The 19220-nt window shown below is 30.9% G+C and overlaps 1 protein-coding gene across 1 annotated transcript; it reads left to right on the plus strand.

Annotated features, from left to right (window-relative positions):
- Positions 1-484: 484 nt before the first annotated feature.
- LOC140432019 (cholesterol transporter ABCA5-like) lies at positions 485-18173 on the plus strand (the record flags this gene model as incomplete). Its single annotated transcript, XM_072519880.1, has 4 exons — positions 485-666; positions 13082-13225; positions 17435-17591; positions 18103-18173. Coding segments are annotated over exons 1-4 (414 nt in total), but the record flags the coding sequence as incomplete, so codon positions are not given.
- Between the last annotated feature and the right edge of the window lie 1047 nt (positions 18174-19220).

Here is a 19220-nt window from a genome sequence, read left to right on the forward strand (position 1 = left end):
AAATAACAGTGTAATCTTAGTCCATTGGTTACTTGTATACACACGGAATAACCTATCGATGACATTATTTATTTATATGATTACGTTACAGCTTACGAGTAACTATAATTACATCTCGAACAAATGGTCTATTCTGATTAACTAACGAAATAATATTATGCTGAACTAAATTGCTTATGTGTTTACTGTATTTATAACAATATCGGTTATTAGGCCAACGATTTATCTTGCTTTAAAGCATCCAATTATAAATTTTTGTCCAAAAATATTTACAAACGTAAAAGTTATAGCGAAAAATAAAATTTTCGTAATATAATATAAATCGTAATATTTTAAAGTGTAGAATCTACGGTTTCCTTTTGTGCAATTACTGAAGTACCACCCTGTGTAATATTGAACCAATAGAAAATATTTAAAATACCAAAAACAATAAAACTTCTGTTTCCCTTTTTTAATTAGCTAAAATTTGTGTTTTTTAGGTCGTCCTGGTTTATCATCTACGCAATTTTTGTAATATTTGTATCTATAGTATGCATTTTACTGCTATACTATTTGAAAGCATTTATTTACTCAAACCACATACTGATCTTCATTTTAATTGTACTTTATGGTTTTTCGCTTATCATGTTTGCATTTATGATAACACCATTTTTCGACAAAGCAAGGGTAAGTATATGAAACAATTTAATATACTTTTCTATATATTTATCTATATATTTTTATTTTTTATCTATATATATATCTATATATATTTATCTATATATTATATATTTTTATATATCTATATATTTAGGCAGATATATATATATATATATATATATATATATATATATATATATATATATATATATATAAATTAACGATCACTCAGAAGAGTGGTGGGTTTTTTCGGTCAAAAGGTGGAGAAAAAAGACAAAGTCGATGGCTACTTCATCTATTTATTGAAGACGTTTCGCTTTCTTAATCAGAAAGCATCATCAGTTCATCTAAAAAGAACAATATGAAAAAACCACACAAGCATGGAAAAGTTGTTACATGTGTTACCTTAAAAAGATATGTAGCAGTCAGTGATAATAAAGTTGTAAAGACACTTAAGTAAATGGACATTATACGATTATGATGTATAAACAATAAATTGAACTAGATAAGTTAACAATTTGTTCAAACTAAAAGCACAGCAAAAAGAACATGTGGTTTTGTTTTTTTATATATACGTATAAGTTAAAAAAACATTAAAAAGATAATGAAGAACTAAGAAAATCAAAGAAGCACTTCCAACAATACAGCAATAGTTATGATTTAATTTTAACTTTAGGTAGCATTATTATATTAATTTATATTGAAATTGAATAATTTAATGTATAATGAAATTACCACTCCTTTCTTCTTAAATGCTGCCGGTAAAATGGTGTTTAATTAAGACAATCATGCCACCAACGTAAAAGACAGTAAACACCTTGAGGTCATTAATTATGACAGAACAGCAAGGTGAAATACCAACCCTAATAATAGAGCGGTTTATTTAAATGATAGGATGAGTTTGGGTGACAACCTGCTTGTAAGGAACCAATAAATGAAAGGAAAGGTGGTTAATTTCCCATAATACAAATGGTGGTTAATAACACCAAATTTCCCCCATTGATCGGCACGCGCTATCTCAGAGTAACAAGTGAGGTCAAACCAAAAACTCATATATGAATCGTCAACGTTGTGGCTGGTTAATCAGCCACAGCCGATCAATGGGGGAAATTTGGTGTTATTAACCACCTTTCCTTTCATTTATTGGTTCCTTAATATAAATTGAGGATCACTCGAAGAGTGGAGGGTTTTTCGGTCAAAAGGTGGAGAGAAAAAAGACAAAGAAGGTTGAAAAACCAAACATCCATAGAAAAGTAATAATAAGTGTGTTACCTCAAAAAGTCATTGATATTAAATATGTAAAGAAGCTTACGATATTGGACAATAAATGATTATATTGTATAAACAATTAATTTAAACTAAATACAGTTTACAAATTAACTCAAACTTAACACAGCAAAAGACCATGTGGTAATTGTACATGTATATAAAAAGTAGGTAAAAAAGCTTATGTATAAAACACTAATTTGCAGAGAACTAACAAGATCATGAGATCACACTTCCAATAGTATATTATTAGTTAAATTTAATTTTAGCTTTAGGTAGCATAATTAAAGTAATTATAATTGAAATATATATTTTTAATAAGTAATATTAAAAAGTATATAAAATTAAATTTAACTAATAATATACTGTTGGAAGTGTGATCTCATGATCTTGTTAGTTCTCTGCAAATTAGTAATTACTATTTAAATGGGAATAAGCCACAATTAAAGGATAAATTACGTTTATTGACGTTTCAATTTCCCCTTCGGAAATCGTTCTCAAAATACAAAAAAAAGTTTTGTATTTCTGTTTTTGTTTTCATAAGTATCCATAACACAATTGTGATTTACAATATATTCAGACTTACAGCACTTACCACATAAAGACAGTTTGAATTTCTGAAAATATTATTGATACACCTGTCACATTTGTGCACAACATACTTTACCTTAAGCTAATAATTACTGTGCATTTAACCCCGAAATGGCCCAAAATGTACTTACCACTTCTGTGGACTATACCATCGACATGGTCTTTTGCTGTGCTAAGTTTGAGTTAATTTGTAAACTGTATTTAGTTTTAATTAATCGTTTATACAACATAATCATTTAATGTCCAATATCGTTAGCTTTTTTACATATTTAATATCAATGACTGCTACATGTCTTTTTGAGGTAACACACTTATTAACGCGCTATCTCAGAGTTTTGGTTTTTCATATTGTTCTTTTTAGATGAACTGATGATGCTTTCTGATTAGAAAGCGAAACGTCTTCAATACATAGATGAAGTAGCCATCTTCTTTTTTCGTCTTTTTTCTCTCCACCTTTTGACCGAAAAACCCAGAACTATTCAGATGATCCTTAATATATATATATATATATATATATATATATATATATATATATATATATATATATATATATATATATATTGTTGTGATCTGCTTTATGATGTCTTATTATTGATTAAGACTAATTTAATTAATCCAATTATTTAATTAATTAGTTCACTAATTTATGCAGAGTCATACAATTCAATTACTATTAAAAATTCTCAGGGTGCCTTTTTAATTTTACTTTAATCAGTTTACTTTATATATCTCTTCTAGTGGGTTCAGTATCTCCTAGTTGCTCAGAATCGGGATAAAACAGGAAACGGAATTAACATTAAAACAACATAAATATGCACACAAATCATTATTTATTTCAATAAGCAATACGGTGAATGTTAATAAATAACTTTTTGTGGACAATTATCTTTCCCAACAAACTCCTATACTCTAAATTTAATTTTAATTAACAAACTATCTATTGATCTGCTTTATAATAATATCTACTAAAAAATTTACCATATAAAAAATATAATTTATTCACAAAAAAAATAACTCTTTAAAACTTGGAATCTTAGTTCGTATGCTTATATTTGATTTTATCTTTAGAATGTCTTAAAGTTTTCTTTCATTCAAATTATTTGACTGACCTTTATTTTTTTTACACCAATGATGTCTCCTCTCGATCAAACCACAGTTCCTTCCTTGATTGATTATGTCCGGCTACCATCAAATCTTTTCCCGTTCTCAGCATCGCTCCAAAACCTCATACCAGCAAACTACTTCTCCGAAAACACAAGCCCAAGCCTCTTTTGACCGGTACTCTTTATTCACAAATTCTCCTTTCTTTCTCAATTAGATCTCGTGGACTATGCAGACTCAAAAGAGGTATTCATCTTCTCGTTTTTGATCTGCTCTCAGCTTCCCCCTTTTTCACTAACAAACGAAAAACACTCCTACTCCGATTGACTACACGAAAAAACACGTCTTCTCTTCTGGTCTGCCGGTAACATAATAATCTTTTCAATCTCCCCAGACAACCTTCTCAAACTCTCTCATCCCCCATCATTCCTTTTTAACCAATCATAAGCATTCATCTTTCCCACTAATTTTCGATTCAGAAAATTTCCAACATAATATTTAAAACAAATAAACTAATTTCACTCAAACTACTTTTCAGAAACCATTAACAATTTTGCCTTTTTCAACCGAAATAAGCTTCCAAATTCTTGTTATCTCATATCTAAATCTAATTCTTATTTACTTTCGAAAAATGTCCACCGCAAAATACAATTACAAAGTTTATTCCTTAAATATATAATTGCACGAATTCCATTGTCCTTTCACTATTCACTTAGTCCTTCAAGGAAAATCTAGTCCGTCACGGAAACAATGTCTTCGCTTATTCTAACGATTACAAATAAGTACAGGGTTGTATTTAACTTATATGCCCGCGGTATATTAAAATAATAAAAAAACTCTTTATTCTATTTCTGATCGATAAACTGATCCATAACAAAATATATATATATACACAATGGACTGCCAAGGAGATTTCTTGCGTCCTCATCCATTCTGTCCATATTATATGAGGCATCGAAAGGCCAAGGGAGATAAGTGACATTTTTGAGATAAGTGTAGAGTCATGTAGTTTAAATATAAGAAAATTTTGTGGCCAAATGATATAAACGAATCGCTAATTGTTGTCGCAATCTAGCGGTGCAAAGTTTAACTACTCCTTAAATATGTGTTTATTTGGAATCCAATTGAGGTAAACACATTTTTAGAAGAACAGTGAGATATGTATAGTACTTATCTCCATTGACATCCAACTTAACAACACTATTATTGTTAGCGCGACATTTTTGTGTTTGTGTGGTCTGGTTGGTTTGATTACAGTTTTCAGAGCAAAACAGTGTTTTTTTTAGTATTTTCAGTGTACTCTATACCCTATTCACAATAGGGTATACAAAAGGTGTGAAAAAGAAGTTGGATACGATCAATTTGGATTCAGAGCCGGAATGGGGACCAGAGAGGCCTTGTTTTCATTACAAGTACTGCTGCAGAAGTGTTACGACCAACAAAAGGATGTCTTTCTATGTTTTGTAGACTTTGAAAAGGCATTTGATCGCGTAAACCATAATAAAATGTTAAATTCCTTGCAGAGCATCAACTTGGATAGCAAAGATCTCCGACTAATTAAGAACTTATATTGGAGGCAGAGTGCCAAGATTAGGATCGACGATCATACATCTAGAAATATTAGTATAAATAAAGGAGTAAGGCAAGGATGCATACTGTCCCCTATGCTGTTCAATCTTTACTCGGAACTACTATTCAAGCAAGCCTTGGAAAACCTTTCCACAGGAATAAAAATTAATGGAGAACCAATATCTAGCATAAGATATGCAGATGACACTGTCCTACTGGCTGATACAGACACAAACTTACAGAGGGTTATAGACCACCTTAAGGATGCTTGTCGAGAGTTTGGAATGAAGATCAACGAAAAAAAAAACAAAAGTAATGGTGATCCAAAGAAAACAGAATATCCCCTTACCTATAAAAATAAATGGGAATATTTTAGAACAGGTAAACCAATACAAATACCTTGGCTGTTGGATTAATTGCAAGCTGGACCCAGAACAACAAATTAAAGCGAGAATTGCTCAAGCTAGGGATAGTTTCTTTAAGATGCGCGTTCTATTCTGCGATACACATATAAATATTAAATTGAGATTAAAACTTGTAAAATGTTTTATCTGGTCTGTTCTTCTCTACGGAGTCGAAACATGGACTTTAAAAATAAAGAGCCTGAATAGAATCGAGGCATTTGAAATGTGGGTGTACCGTAGAATTTTAAAAATTCCTTGGACAGCACGAAAAACAAATGAAGAAGTACTAGCGAGACTCAATTTAGAAAAAGAACTATTGAGAACAGTCAAAAGAAGAAAAACCAGTTATTTAGGGCATTTGTTGCGCAACGAGAAATACTACATCCCTCAGTTGATAATAAAAGGCAAAATAGAAGGAAAGCGAGGAATTGGAAGAAAAAAATTGTCCTGGTTACGTAATATCAGAAACTGGACAGGACTTGGATTTGAGGAACTCTTAAGAACAGCTGAAGATAGACAAACGTTTGCCACCATAACCGCTAACCTCCATTGATGGAGACGGTACTTGAAGAAGAAGAAGAAGTGTACTACAAAGCATAATCAAAAATACCGTGTCATTATTTTAAATAGCAATAACTCAGCCGGAGAACGGAAAGAAAAAGAAAATGCAAGTTGCTGACAACAAGGATATTGAACAGCAAGACAACATATTTTTTAAAGACGATGAGTCTTAAACCATTTGTTTTTTTTTTGTAAAATGTATTGTTATCCTAGCTAACTGCTTTATATTGCCACAGGACAAGGGGGATATTTTTTCACAGGACAAGGGGGATAAGTGCTGTACCATATCAAAGAATTTGTAGCGAACATACTATTGTTGATATATATTTTTTTTAAATTTGTTAAATAGACAAAGAAAGTCCCATATAGTTTGAAAATATAAAAATTAAAATAAGAGAAAACTGCCTAGGATTTATCATAACATTTAAACTTTAACGTTCATTTTCTCAAAATGCGATAAACCTCACTTACCTCCCTTGGCTTCTCGATGCCTCATACCGAAAGTTTATAAAACGAATATATTACTAAGACCTATTTGTAGTATCATGAATTCTTGTTATAGTGAACTATCAAAATTTTTATTAAATATTATACAACCTATTGCAAATAAAAATGACACATTTATAAAAAATACACAACATTTTTTAAATAAATTATTAAATATTAAATTTAATTCAAATAATATTTTAGTAAGTTTTAACATAAATATTTCACTTACAAATGTGCTATTAGATGAGACTTTGAATATAATTTGCTTATAGGGTGTTAAAAGGGGGGACTGTGTGTGTGTGTGTGTCATCGAATTTCCTGACTGTGGACTTAATCCATTAGCCGAACTTATTTTTGCTCTACAGATATTTATGTCACATATTACTATTAAAATAAGATTTTGTATTTTTAAGATATACCTAGATTCTATAACAATAAATGGATAATTTAATCTTCAGCTACAATCATACAATATTACACATTTATATAGATATATCTATATCATAAAATATATTCTAGTATTATTCAACATTATTCTTTATTGTGTGTTTTTTATTATTATTTTCTTTTTTTTTTATTTTTATTTTTTTTATTATTTTTATTTTTTTTATTATTTTCTTTTTTTTTATTTTTATTTATTTTTTTTTATTTATTTATTTATTTATTCATTTATTCATTTTTTTTTTTTTTTAAATTACATTATAAGGAATGTCAACAAGGAGTACTTCTGCTCAGGGGTCTTTCAGAGCAATGCACAAACACAAGACTAGACCACGGAAAGATAGGTAAACAAATGGGATAAACACAGGTATTAATAGTTCACAATTTTAATTTTATATTAAGTATGTGTTTAATTAGGATCTCATATACACGTTCGTCTAAACTAGATAATATTGTTTTTAGATTAAAAGGTCTTGTAATATTGGTTTCTCTATATACTTGATTCATGAATTGATTTATTTCTATTATCTTTAGTCTACAGTTTAGTATCATGTGTTCTGCAGATCCTAACTCACCACATTCACAAAGATTACTATCACTAAGACCTATTTTAAATTTGTGTTCTGGAACTAGGCAGTGTCCAAATCTAAGTCTGCATATGTATGAAACAACGATTTTTCGCTGTGGTAATGATTAAACCATGATTTTAGCTGGAATATTTAATTGTATGTTTTTGTAGAATAGCCCTATAGTTGAGTTGTTATACCATTGTTGCCAGGTTTTGGTTTTATTGCTGGTAATATTAGCGTAAACATCATTTAATGTTAATTTATATTTACTTTCATTTTCTTGTTCGGTGGCCTTCTTAGCTAGAGTATCTACTATTTCATTGTGTTTAAGATTAGAGTGAGCTTTTACCCAACAAAATGATATTTGTTTGCCCTTAGCCCTAAGTGCGATATATGCTTTAATAATGTCAATATATATGTAGTTTGATATGTCCTTCAAACTTTCCAGTTTAAGTAAAGCACTTTTGCTGTCTGTAAGGATTAGAAATTTCTCTTCGTTATTGTTTATACTGCTTATATACTGCATTGCTCTCAGTATTGCAATAAGTTCTGCTGAAAATGTTGTAAAATTTTCATTAAGTCGTATACCCTCTTTATACCTTGTCCTAGGGTCCCACACGGCAGCGGCCACTCTCGAATTCATTTTTGAGGCATCGGTATAAATTTGGTAATGTTCCGGAAATAAAGTTTCTATATCCACATTAAACATGGCATTCCTTAAGTAAACTGGAAATTTCGAGTAATCTCTCATGTAGGTTGGTTGTATGTTTGGTATATTGTTTAGATTTATCTGAAACATGGATGGCAGAGTTGATGTGTATAGCTTATTTTTAAATTGTCTTATTCTATTGTAACTTTCGGCAAGAAGTAATGTTGGCTTTTTCCTCCAGTATTCAGTGGTTAGGTCATTTATATAAAGTTTGTGGCAGTTGTTACATATTATGCTCTCTTTAGTTATCATTTTAGTTATAAATTTTTCACACATAGTTTTCCTTCTTAACCATAGTGGTGGTTCATTACATTCTACGCTTAGGTTTGATATTGGAGTACTCATCAAAGCTCCTATACATAATCTGAGGCATTTATTTGAAAGGATGTCTATTTTTTGAAGATGGGTTTTGGCGGCTTGATTGTAAAAGTAACATCCGTAATCTAATATTGATCTTATGTATGATCTATACATTAGTAATGCTATGTTGGGATCTGCTCCCCAGGTTGTATAGTTTACTGCTCGTAACGCATTGTACCCTTTGTTAGCTCTTGCTACGATGTACTCAATATGATATTTCCAAATCATTTTCCTATCCAGTATAATACCCAAATATTTAACTTTAGGTTGAACTTTAAACGAGACATTTTGCAACTCCACTACTTCTGGAATGTTTCGTTTTCGGGAGAATATGCAAGCTTGTGTTTTTTTGGTAGATATGTTTAATGCTATTTGATCTAGGTCTTCTTGTAGATGTTTAAATACTGTATTTATTTTACTACTGCCTTGTTCTATTTCCAATTGATCTACATATATGCATATATCATCTGCGAATTGTAATATTTTACCTTGTTTGCTAGTAATTATGCTTTGACCTATATGAGCTGTGTAAATAGTGTATAATATTGGACTTAAGATGCTCCCTTGAGGTAACCCGATGTTTGAAACTCTCGGTCCTATTAGTTTGTTATTAATTTGAAGATAAAGAGTTCTATTGATGTAAAGTTGATGAAGTTTCCAGCAGAGTATATCTGGCAGTCCGATTTCTTTCATTTTGTGGTATAGAAGTTGTAGGTTCACATTGTCATATGCATTTTCTATGTCTATGAATGTAGCAAATACCGACTTGTTGACGGAAAATGAGTTATATATATCCAGTATTAAGTGCGTTAAATTTTCCATCGTAGAACATGATTTTCTAAAGCCGAATTGTGTTGCAGGTATTTTAGAATTTTTTTCTAACCAGAATTCTAGTCTACATTTAATCATTCTTTCCATTGTTTTTAAGACACATGATGATAGAGAAATGCCTCTATACGAATCCGGACAGTTTGGTGATTTGTGTGGCTTAAGAATTGGAACTATAATGTACTCTTTCCATGCACGTGGTATATCCATACTCATCCAGATATTGTTTATTACATTTAGTAGTTGAACTTTCTTATGTATGGGTAAATTATACAACATACTATAGTGTATACCATCTAATCCTGGAGCTGAATTATGATGTCTTTACGCGCTATCTCAGAGTCAGACTAAATGCTTGTGTGAGAAATATGTTGTCTGTGTTTGCTTCGTCATTTTCATGTCTATTATCCGTAGGGTTCCTATGATTAATTTCTCCTTCTATAACCCAAGGTCTAGCAATTTTATTAAAAAATACATCTGTCCACTCATTTACAACTATCGGATTATTGGGAGGGTTATAAACGTTTTTTAATTTTCTTATTTCCTTCCATATTTTGCTAATGGGTGTATTTTTATTTAAACTATTACAAAAGTTTTTCCAAGAAGCTCTTTTGCTGCCTAAAATAATTCTTTTTTTATAAGCTTCTGCTTGTTGGTATTTTTAAATAATTATCGTAATTAGATAGTCTTTTAAACCGCAAAAAAGCTTCTTTTTGTTGTCTTATAGCGTTCCTACAATCATCATTCCACCATGGTTTATTAAATTTTGCATTGGGCCCCCTTTTCCTCTCTGGAATAGAGCATTTACTAGCTAAATTGATTGAGTCACAAAATGTGGAATATTCTTGCTCTGAACCATCTGATATATTATTATTCTTTTCATTGTTTAAGAGATAGGTAAAGAAAGCCCAGTCTGCCTTTTTAATATCCCATGTAATTCTAGATCTAGATATATCATTAGTTTCAATGACATCATTACTATTAGTAACGTTATTATCAGTATTATGGTTAAATTCTATTACTATTGGGTAGTGATCAGAACCCAGACTCAAAGTTTCTGTGTGCCAATTAAATTTGTAATAAATATCCCTAGAGCAAATTGTTAAGTCTATAGCAGATCTATTTAAATTCATAGGTCTACGAATTAATGTTTCTGACCCATCATTTAGGAAATTAAGTCCACATTCCTCCATAGCCTCAAAAAGATAAAGACCTTCTTGATCGGTGACATCACAGCCCCACATTTTATTATGGCAGTTGAAATCTCCCCCTATTAAAAAAGGTTTTTGTAAACTAATAAAAAATTTAACCCCTTCGTTTTTTGACACACTTAACTTGGGGTTTTGCATAAATGGAATATAAATTTAAGATTTTATTATTTATTTTAATCTGTACTGCAACGCACATGACATTATTTATTTTATAAAAATTTAAATTGTTCTGAAAATTGATATTTTTTCTTAATAATATCGCTACTCCTGCATAACCATCTGATCTATCTTCACGGAAGATGTTATATTGGGAAAAGCTTATCTTTGAATTCGGTTTTAACCAAGTTTCACTTAAAAGAATAGCTAAGAATTTATTTTCGAAAATGTACTTTTCAAAATGGCCTTTATTGTTCACTATTGATCGTGAATTCCATTGTAAAATCTTATTATTTACTAGGGCCATTTAAAACTTTTTCTATATTACTTTTAATGTCGTCTAAAATTTGTTTGTTTGCTATTGGAATTAAGTTTTTGTCTTAAGAAATTTTTAAATATTGTTACTATATTATCAGTAATTTGTTTACTAGTTAGTGAGTTTTGTTGGACTATTTTTGTTTGATTTTGATATAATGGGTTGTTTATAATTGGTAGCGACGGGTAAGCAGAGGCGCTTGCAGTGTCCAGTATATTTTCGTGTTCTTTTGAATAAGGATAAACTGATTTATTTTGAGCTCCTTCGCTCCATTTTCTTTTGGTTGTCACTGTGTACCTATTTCCTGTGTTTGTTGAATTCAGGACTGTCCTATAGCTACTGCTGTATTTTAATTTTGCTTCTTCAAAAGGTAAATTTTCATTTGCCATTATATATTTAATGCCCTTTTGTTTTTCAAACTCAGCGCACTTGTTTCGATCTAATGCTGAATGGTTTCCGAAACATAATATACAAGTGGGATCTGTTAAATCGCATACATCTGAATCATGTTCCTGTCCGCACTTGCTGCATCTTTTCTTACCTCGACATTGTGACGTAACGTGTCCGTATCTAATGCAATTAAGGCATTGTATTACTCTCGGAACGTAAGGTTCCACTTGGTATATCATTCGTTCAATGATTACTTGTTTTGGAATCATTTGGCCTCTGAAAGACACCACTATCGTACCCGTCTCCACCAGTTGATCATTTTCTTTTCGCTTTATTCTTTTAACGTTTATTACTTTAAAATTGCCGTATCTTGGAACAATAATATCTTTTAATTCGTTTTCTGAAATATTTTTGTCTACCCCTTTAATTACCCCACTCTTTTGAGTAAAAAAATTTGGAATATATAAATCGTAATTTCTTTCTATTAATTTTTTACATTCCACTAAAATATTAGCGCTTTTATATGTGTTACATTCAATTTTAATTTTATTTTTTCCTATAATATTAATATTAACAATATTATCTTTAATTGCAGGTACTGCACCTAAAATTAATCGTGCTGTCGCTATGCGATGCAATCGGCCAATGTTACCTTCCTTATTCTGCATAAAAACAAAATAAGGACCTTGGTCACCTTGACTATATTTATTTTTCACCTCTGACATTATGGACTGGCCTATATTAATATTTGTTTTTATTGCTTACCTGATAATCTGGTAAAAAGTTTTTTGAATTTGTTATCGGTACCTGTTTTGATTGTGTATTAATATCAATATTTATAATTTCCTCAAACTGCTTTTGTTTTTCATTAACTTCATAATCCATATTACTAGCAACATCGTCAATCCTTCCTCTGTCAGGTGGATTTCCTCTGCCATCTGAATTTAATTCCATTTTTTGGTAAAAACAACAACAACTCTATTAATTAGCACTTCGATACCACAGAGAACTATTCGCTTCCGCTGCTACAATCGAACTGTGAAGGGGGGGACTGAAAAATTGCTGGGCTTAGAGATAGGGTAAGCAAATAAATTGAAACGTTTGCGAACGGTTACTCGTGTTTTGGTTGGAGAGCTGAGTCGTGGATAAGGATATTTGGGGGGACTGGGAGATACTAACTACAAAAAAGAAATACTTACAGAGATGTTCTGGGCATCACTACTCAAGAAGATTTCTAAACTATTTAAAATAGGACTAAGTATAAAAGAATCCTCTTGGTAATTAGAAAGGTTTTTCTTTTCTAAAAAATTTTAAGGGTGAATATCTTTTTAACTTAAGAACCGCTCGTTTTATTTAAAAATGCTACAATATAATTGAAGTAGAAAGCCATTCATAGCATATTTTGAGGTAAAAAGTTTTTAGGAGTATCTGGGTTAATGATGTATGATTTATATTATTATCATGAATTATATTATTTTTAGACCGCTGGAGTAGTAAGTGCTTTCATGATCCCAATATCAGGTTTACTTTATTTTCTTCAGATATTTGTCTCTAGTAAGAATCCTCAATATTTATGGGCAGTTTCTCTTATTAGTCCGGCTGGATTTGGTCTAGCTATTGACAAAGTAAGTAAACATATTTACAAGTTATAAAGCAACATTAAATCATATAACATGTATACAGTATAAGGCAAACTTATGGAATAAATTCATTAACAGACGTCTTAAAAAGAAATAAATCTTGAAAAACGTCAATTTTAATTTTTGAATGTCCATCAATTCTTATATATGTGTTGGACATTAGGGTATCAGTGTTGGCGTCAGAAAAGATAAAATTGTTAGAAATCAAATTTTTGTCCGATAACAACTTCAAGAAGTACATAAAATCTACTAAAACATTTCCTGGAGCTGACACTCATAGCGATCACAATCCAGTTATAATGGATTTTATACTAAAAAGGTTTCTTAAAGTTAAAAGGGAAAAAGTGTCAAGAAAAATAGACATCTCACAACTGAAGAACCCTGAAAAGAATAAGTATCAAAGTTAAGAAAGAAATAGAAACGGTAGAGAACTTGGTACAGACAGAAGTTGAAGTAACATGGACTGCTCCAAAAACGAAAATAACAAATACAAGACGACATTGTATTCACGAAAAACAATAGAAAACAATAATGGATAACGCAAGAGATCATGGACCTCATGGACGTAAGATAAAAACATAAAACAAATCCAATAAAATACAAATAAGTCAATAAAATCATAACAAAAATGTATAGAGAAGCTAAAGAAAACTGGATATCAACCAAATGCCTAGAAATTGAACAACTTCAGAAAAGATACGACACCTTTAATCTCCATAAAAAAGTGAAAGAAATGACAGGGAGACAAAAAACGAGACAAGAAACAATATTAAAAAATAATAACGAGATAATTATAGGTACAGAAGACAAACTGGAGAGATAGAGAGAATACATTCAGGTACTTTTTGACGATGATAGACCTTGTTCCTCACCATCCACGGATAATCGAATAAATGAAAAAGGTCCAAAAATAACAAAAAAAGAAGTTTTTTTTGTTATTTTTTTCAGTATTTTTCAGTAAAAGCTCAGAAAAACGGATAAGCTACCGGTCCAGATAATATCAATATCGAAATACTTAAATTAATTGCAGACAACGATAGTAAAAAGCCTCAAATTATTAACAGCACTATTTAATAAGATATATGACGCCGGTAAAATACCATCAGACTGGCTAAAAACAACATTCGTAACATTACCAAAAAAATCCAATTCCTCACACTGCGATGACTATAAAATATTAAGCATTATGTCCTTAAAACTTTTCTCAGAATCATTCATACACGAATTTACAAGTCTGTATTAATAATAACCGATAAATATTAATAATAACCTTAGCATTGGTCAATGTGATTAATAATGCCTTTATAATTAGATTAACCGGTTATTAACGCTATCCTAAGAACTCCGGTAAATGTAATAAAAACGCATTTTGGGCTTTGCTACTGTTTATCTTCGATTGTACTGTTAAGATGCAAATTACCACGGTGCTTTGCTCCATCATCAGCATCATCGAACTCATCTGCTAATATTGCTTCTAAATCTTCTTCGCTTCTAATTTCAGTTAAAGTACCAGCAAGTAAGGATGTTTTTAATCCTACTTTAGCCTTACAACCGAATAGTGCTCTGTTTTTCATAAATTGGATAAACTTTATGCCTTCCGACCACTGACTCGTTTTGTTTGTTTCCAGCCATGTGGCCAACATTTTTTCGATATCTTGGTTCGCTCTCTTTACCGAACCTTGCGACTGGCTGTGTCTGGGTTTTCCGTGGACAATTTTCAGTTCGTCCCACATACTGCAGACTTCTTCAATAATCTTATTTGCGAATTCTCGAACATTATCACAATGTAAAATATGTGGAACTCCAAATATGGTAAACACTTCCAACTAATGGTACGCAACTTCTTCAGCACGCTTGGTTTTTAATGCTCTGAGCTGGACAAATTTGGTAAGATGGTCTTAATAGACCATAATAAATTTATAGTCACCATCCGCTTGTGACTAAATGTCAATAAGATCGACTTGACATTTCGAATTAAATGCACTACTTAATATCGACTTCACAACGAGTCCTTCTTTTGAAATACTCATTTTATTTTGACACGGTATACAAAGATTTAAGTAAACATTGACAAACTCCACAGTGATGTTCTTATATTTCGGATTAAGTTCTTTCATCATTCTGTTGCGACCTTCATGTCCAATTGAAATATGAGTCTCGTGAATGATTTTTAGTTTCCTCCATAAATACATATTAAACAATAGGATTTCTGTCGTTTTTTACTGCCACAACGAGTTTCTCGACATTACCAATTTTTACAATATCATACCGTGATAACTGTTGATATTCTTCAGGTGTTTTGTAAGAAGTCTTGTCTTTGATTATTTTAACTTTCATTAAAAATGCATAATACTCATCTCTGTTGAATAACTGATGATTGTTTTCTTTTCCAGATTTAAGCATATCAATTTGATCGCTAAATAGTTCTTTCATGGACTCGAAATCACTCATTGTAGAATAAGTTAGTATGTATGCACAGAACTACACACCGCTTGTTCGACTAAACAAAAATGTTTTACAACGACACAGATCTGCTTCCGACTACAGATTTACTATCACTGTGGTAATACGCGCACCTTATTTTAACACTGGTATGTCTCAGTGACTAATACACTTACCTCCACCCCGCAAGCTTCTTATTGGTATTCAACATTTATCACATTTACCCTTTGAATACGGGATTTATTAATATTAACCGGTCAATGTGATTATTTCTGGTATATTTATTACTTTTACCTAGCTATTCGGGTAGTATTAATAGTAACCGGTAATTATTAATAATTGCCATTTAATCATATTTACCGTAACATATATATATATATATATATATATATATATATATATATATATGCATGTTTTATTATCTACCAAAAAGCATTTGACTGCATTAACGATCAAAGATGATCGAAATTCTGAAAACAACTGAAATTGACGAACAAGACTTGCGAATTATCTTAGAACTATATTGGCACCAAACGGCAACAATTGAAATAGAGCACACAGCATCCGAAGATATACGAATCTGACGAGGACTGTGACAAGGTTGCGTCCTATCACCGCAATTATTTAATCTCTATTCGGAATCTATATTCAGAAAAGCATTAGACGAGGTTTAAGGTGGAATGAAGATTAACGGAACCAGCATAGACAACATCAGGTACGCTGATGATACCGTACTAATAGCAAGCAACGCACAATAACTACAAAATATAATAAATGCGGTAGTTATACATCTAAATGTTTCGAAAAGTAAAATTCTAGTATTTTCAAAGATACCAACCAACGCACATTTGTATGTCAAGGGACAAATAATAGAACAGGTAACTCCCATAAAATTTTTGGAAGCAAATATCAACCGCCAGTGAAACCCAAAAAAAAAAATCCTATCAAGGATCGAGAAAGCGAGGAAAACACTTTGAGCATGAAAACATTTTTTACAAGATCAGACCTTAGTCTTGAGCTCAGGATTCGATTGATCAGATATTACGTTTTCTGTTTCGCTATATAGCTGGGAAAGTTGGACAATGGACTCTGAAACAGAAAAAAGAATAGATGCCTTTGAAATGTATATATATATATATATATATATATATATATATATATATATATATATATATATATATATATATATAGACGGATGCTGAGAATTACATGGATACAAATAGTTACCAATGGTGAGGTACTTTTGCGCATAAGTAAACAAAAAGAATTACTTAGCGTAATTAAAAAGAGAAAAATACAATACATTGGGACATGTGTTGAAAGGTGAAAGATATGAATTACTACAAATCATATTGAAAAGTAAAGTGCAGGGCAAAAGATCAGTTGGAAGATGCCAGAACTCGTGGCTGAAAGACCGAAGGAGATGGTTTGACCGCTCATCCACAGAAATCTTTCGTGCACCAGTTTCCAAAGCTACAATTGCCATTTGGATCGTCAACCTTCAAAAACACATGACTCAATATGCAAAAGAAGTACATTGAAGAAGCTCTAAAATGGCCTAAAGTCTAGGTTTTTCTAGGATTAAAAGACACATAAAAGATTCTTTAGGATACAGTGTATAAAATGTATGAGGTCAATACAGAGCCTTACTTATCAGAAAACTGTATCAATCACATCAATCAAACATTTTTTCATCAATACAAATGTCACGTAATATTTGGTACCATTGTTAATTTTTTTTTAATGTTGTAGGTAATAATGTTAGACATTCAAGGATTAGGTATAACCTTGAGTAACCTATGGGATGATTATGATTCGGGACTGGCTTTTGGGATCAGTATTATAATCTTATTGGTAGATATAGTATTGTACGGGGTATTGGCTTATTATCTTGATAACGTTATTCCAAGTAAGTATTCATTCTTATATATTATATTATTTTATTAAGTATTATTAAAGTATTATTATTAGCAAACTCTCGCTACATTAGCCCAACTGAATTTTTATGTTAAATTTTTCTCAAAAGAAAGACGGATTGTACTTTATAATTTATTATATGACTTATCACACTTAAAATTGACCCAAAAGTGTCTTAAACTACATCACGAACAGTATCAATTCAAATAATACTACTATTTGAATTGAACGTGTCTATTTACTTTCTTCGCTTTTGAATATGCGACTTGCATTTCTTATACCAGGTCAGAAACAGTAAATACCTACTGTATCACGATAACATTTATATTTCCTGTTGACTAAATTCAAAATTCAATTCAAATCGAACATATATAAAACGAATTTAATTTGAATTTTTAAGATTTCTGTATGTCCTTAATGCCACACCCTTTCCAAACCAAAATAAATAAATCAAAATAAATACCAAAGTTGTTTATTTAAGATATATTATGTATTGATTTTAGGTGAATACGGTGTAAAAAGGTCACCACTATTTTGTTTAATGCCATCTTTTTGGATATCTAAACGTAGTCAGGTATGTATGATACACGTGTTGGTATACATAAAATTTTATACATAAATCAGTGTTGCAACATTTACGATATTATATCTGTAATATAAAAATGAATCGCAAAATGTGTTGTTAAGCGCATAACTCAACAACGCATGGACCAATAGTAACAATTCTTTTTTTAAAATGTTCCTTGAAGGCCAAGGATGGTTTTTTACGGCATGAAAAATTCGAATGATTTCCGGGAAAAACCCTAAAACAGCCCTTTTCTTTTTCCCATACAAATATTTTCTAACTAAATGTAGAGTCAATTTGAACTTTATCGCTATATTGCTATTCAATAAAGTTTATATTAAATTACAAGCACTCACTGTTGTCTAAACAATCTATAATATAAAAATGAATCGCAAAATGTGTTAGTAAACGCATAACTCAACAACGCATGGACCAATCTTAACAATTCTTTTCTTAAAATGTTCCTTGAAGTCCAAGGATGGTTTTTACGGCATGAAAAATTCGAATAATTTCCGGGGAAAACCCTAAAATAGCGCTTTTCTTTTTCCCATATAAATATTTTCTAACTAAATGTAGAGTCAATTTGAACTTTATCGCTATATTGCTATTCATTAAAGTTTATATTAAATTACAAGCACTCACTGTTGTCTAAACAATCTATAATATAAAAATGAATCGCAAAATGTGTTAGTAAACGCATAACTCAACAACGCATGGACCAATCTGAGCAATTGTTTTCTTAAAACGTTCCTTGAAGTCCAAGGATGGTTTTTACGGCATGAAAAATTCGAGTAATTTCCGGGGAAAACCCTAAAATAGCGCTTTTCTTTTTCCCATACAAATATTTTTTTAACTAAATGTAGAATCAATTTGAACTTTATTGCTATATTACTATTCAATAAAGTTTATATTAAATTACAAGCACTCATTATTGTCTAAACAATGTAGGTGTGTTCCTAACGTCGAAGATTCAATTTGCGCTTTATTGTCGCTGCACAAAGTTCAAATTCAATCAAATGTGTGTGCGAGTTCGTGTGTGTGCGTGTTCACTCTGAG

This window comes from Diabrotica undecimpunctata, unplaced genomic scaffold (assembly GCF_040954645.1).
Source record: "Diabrotica undecimpunctata isolate CICGRU unplaced genomic scaffold, icDiaUnde3 ctg00002562.1, whole genome shotgun sequence".
Taxonomy (NCBI): domain Eukaryota; kingdom Metazoa; phylum Arthropoda; class Insecta; order Coleoptera; family Chrysomelidae; genus Diabrotica; species Diabrotica undecimpunctata.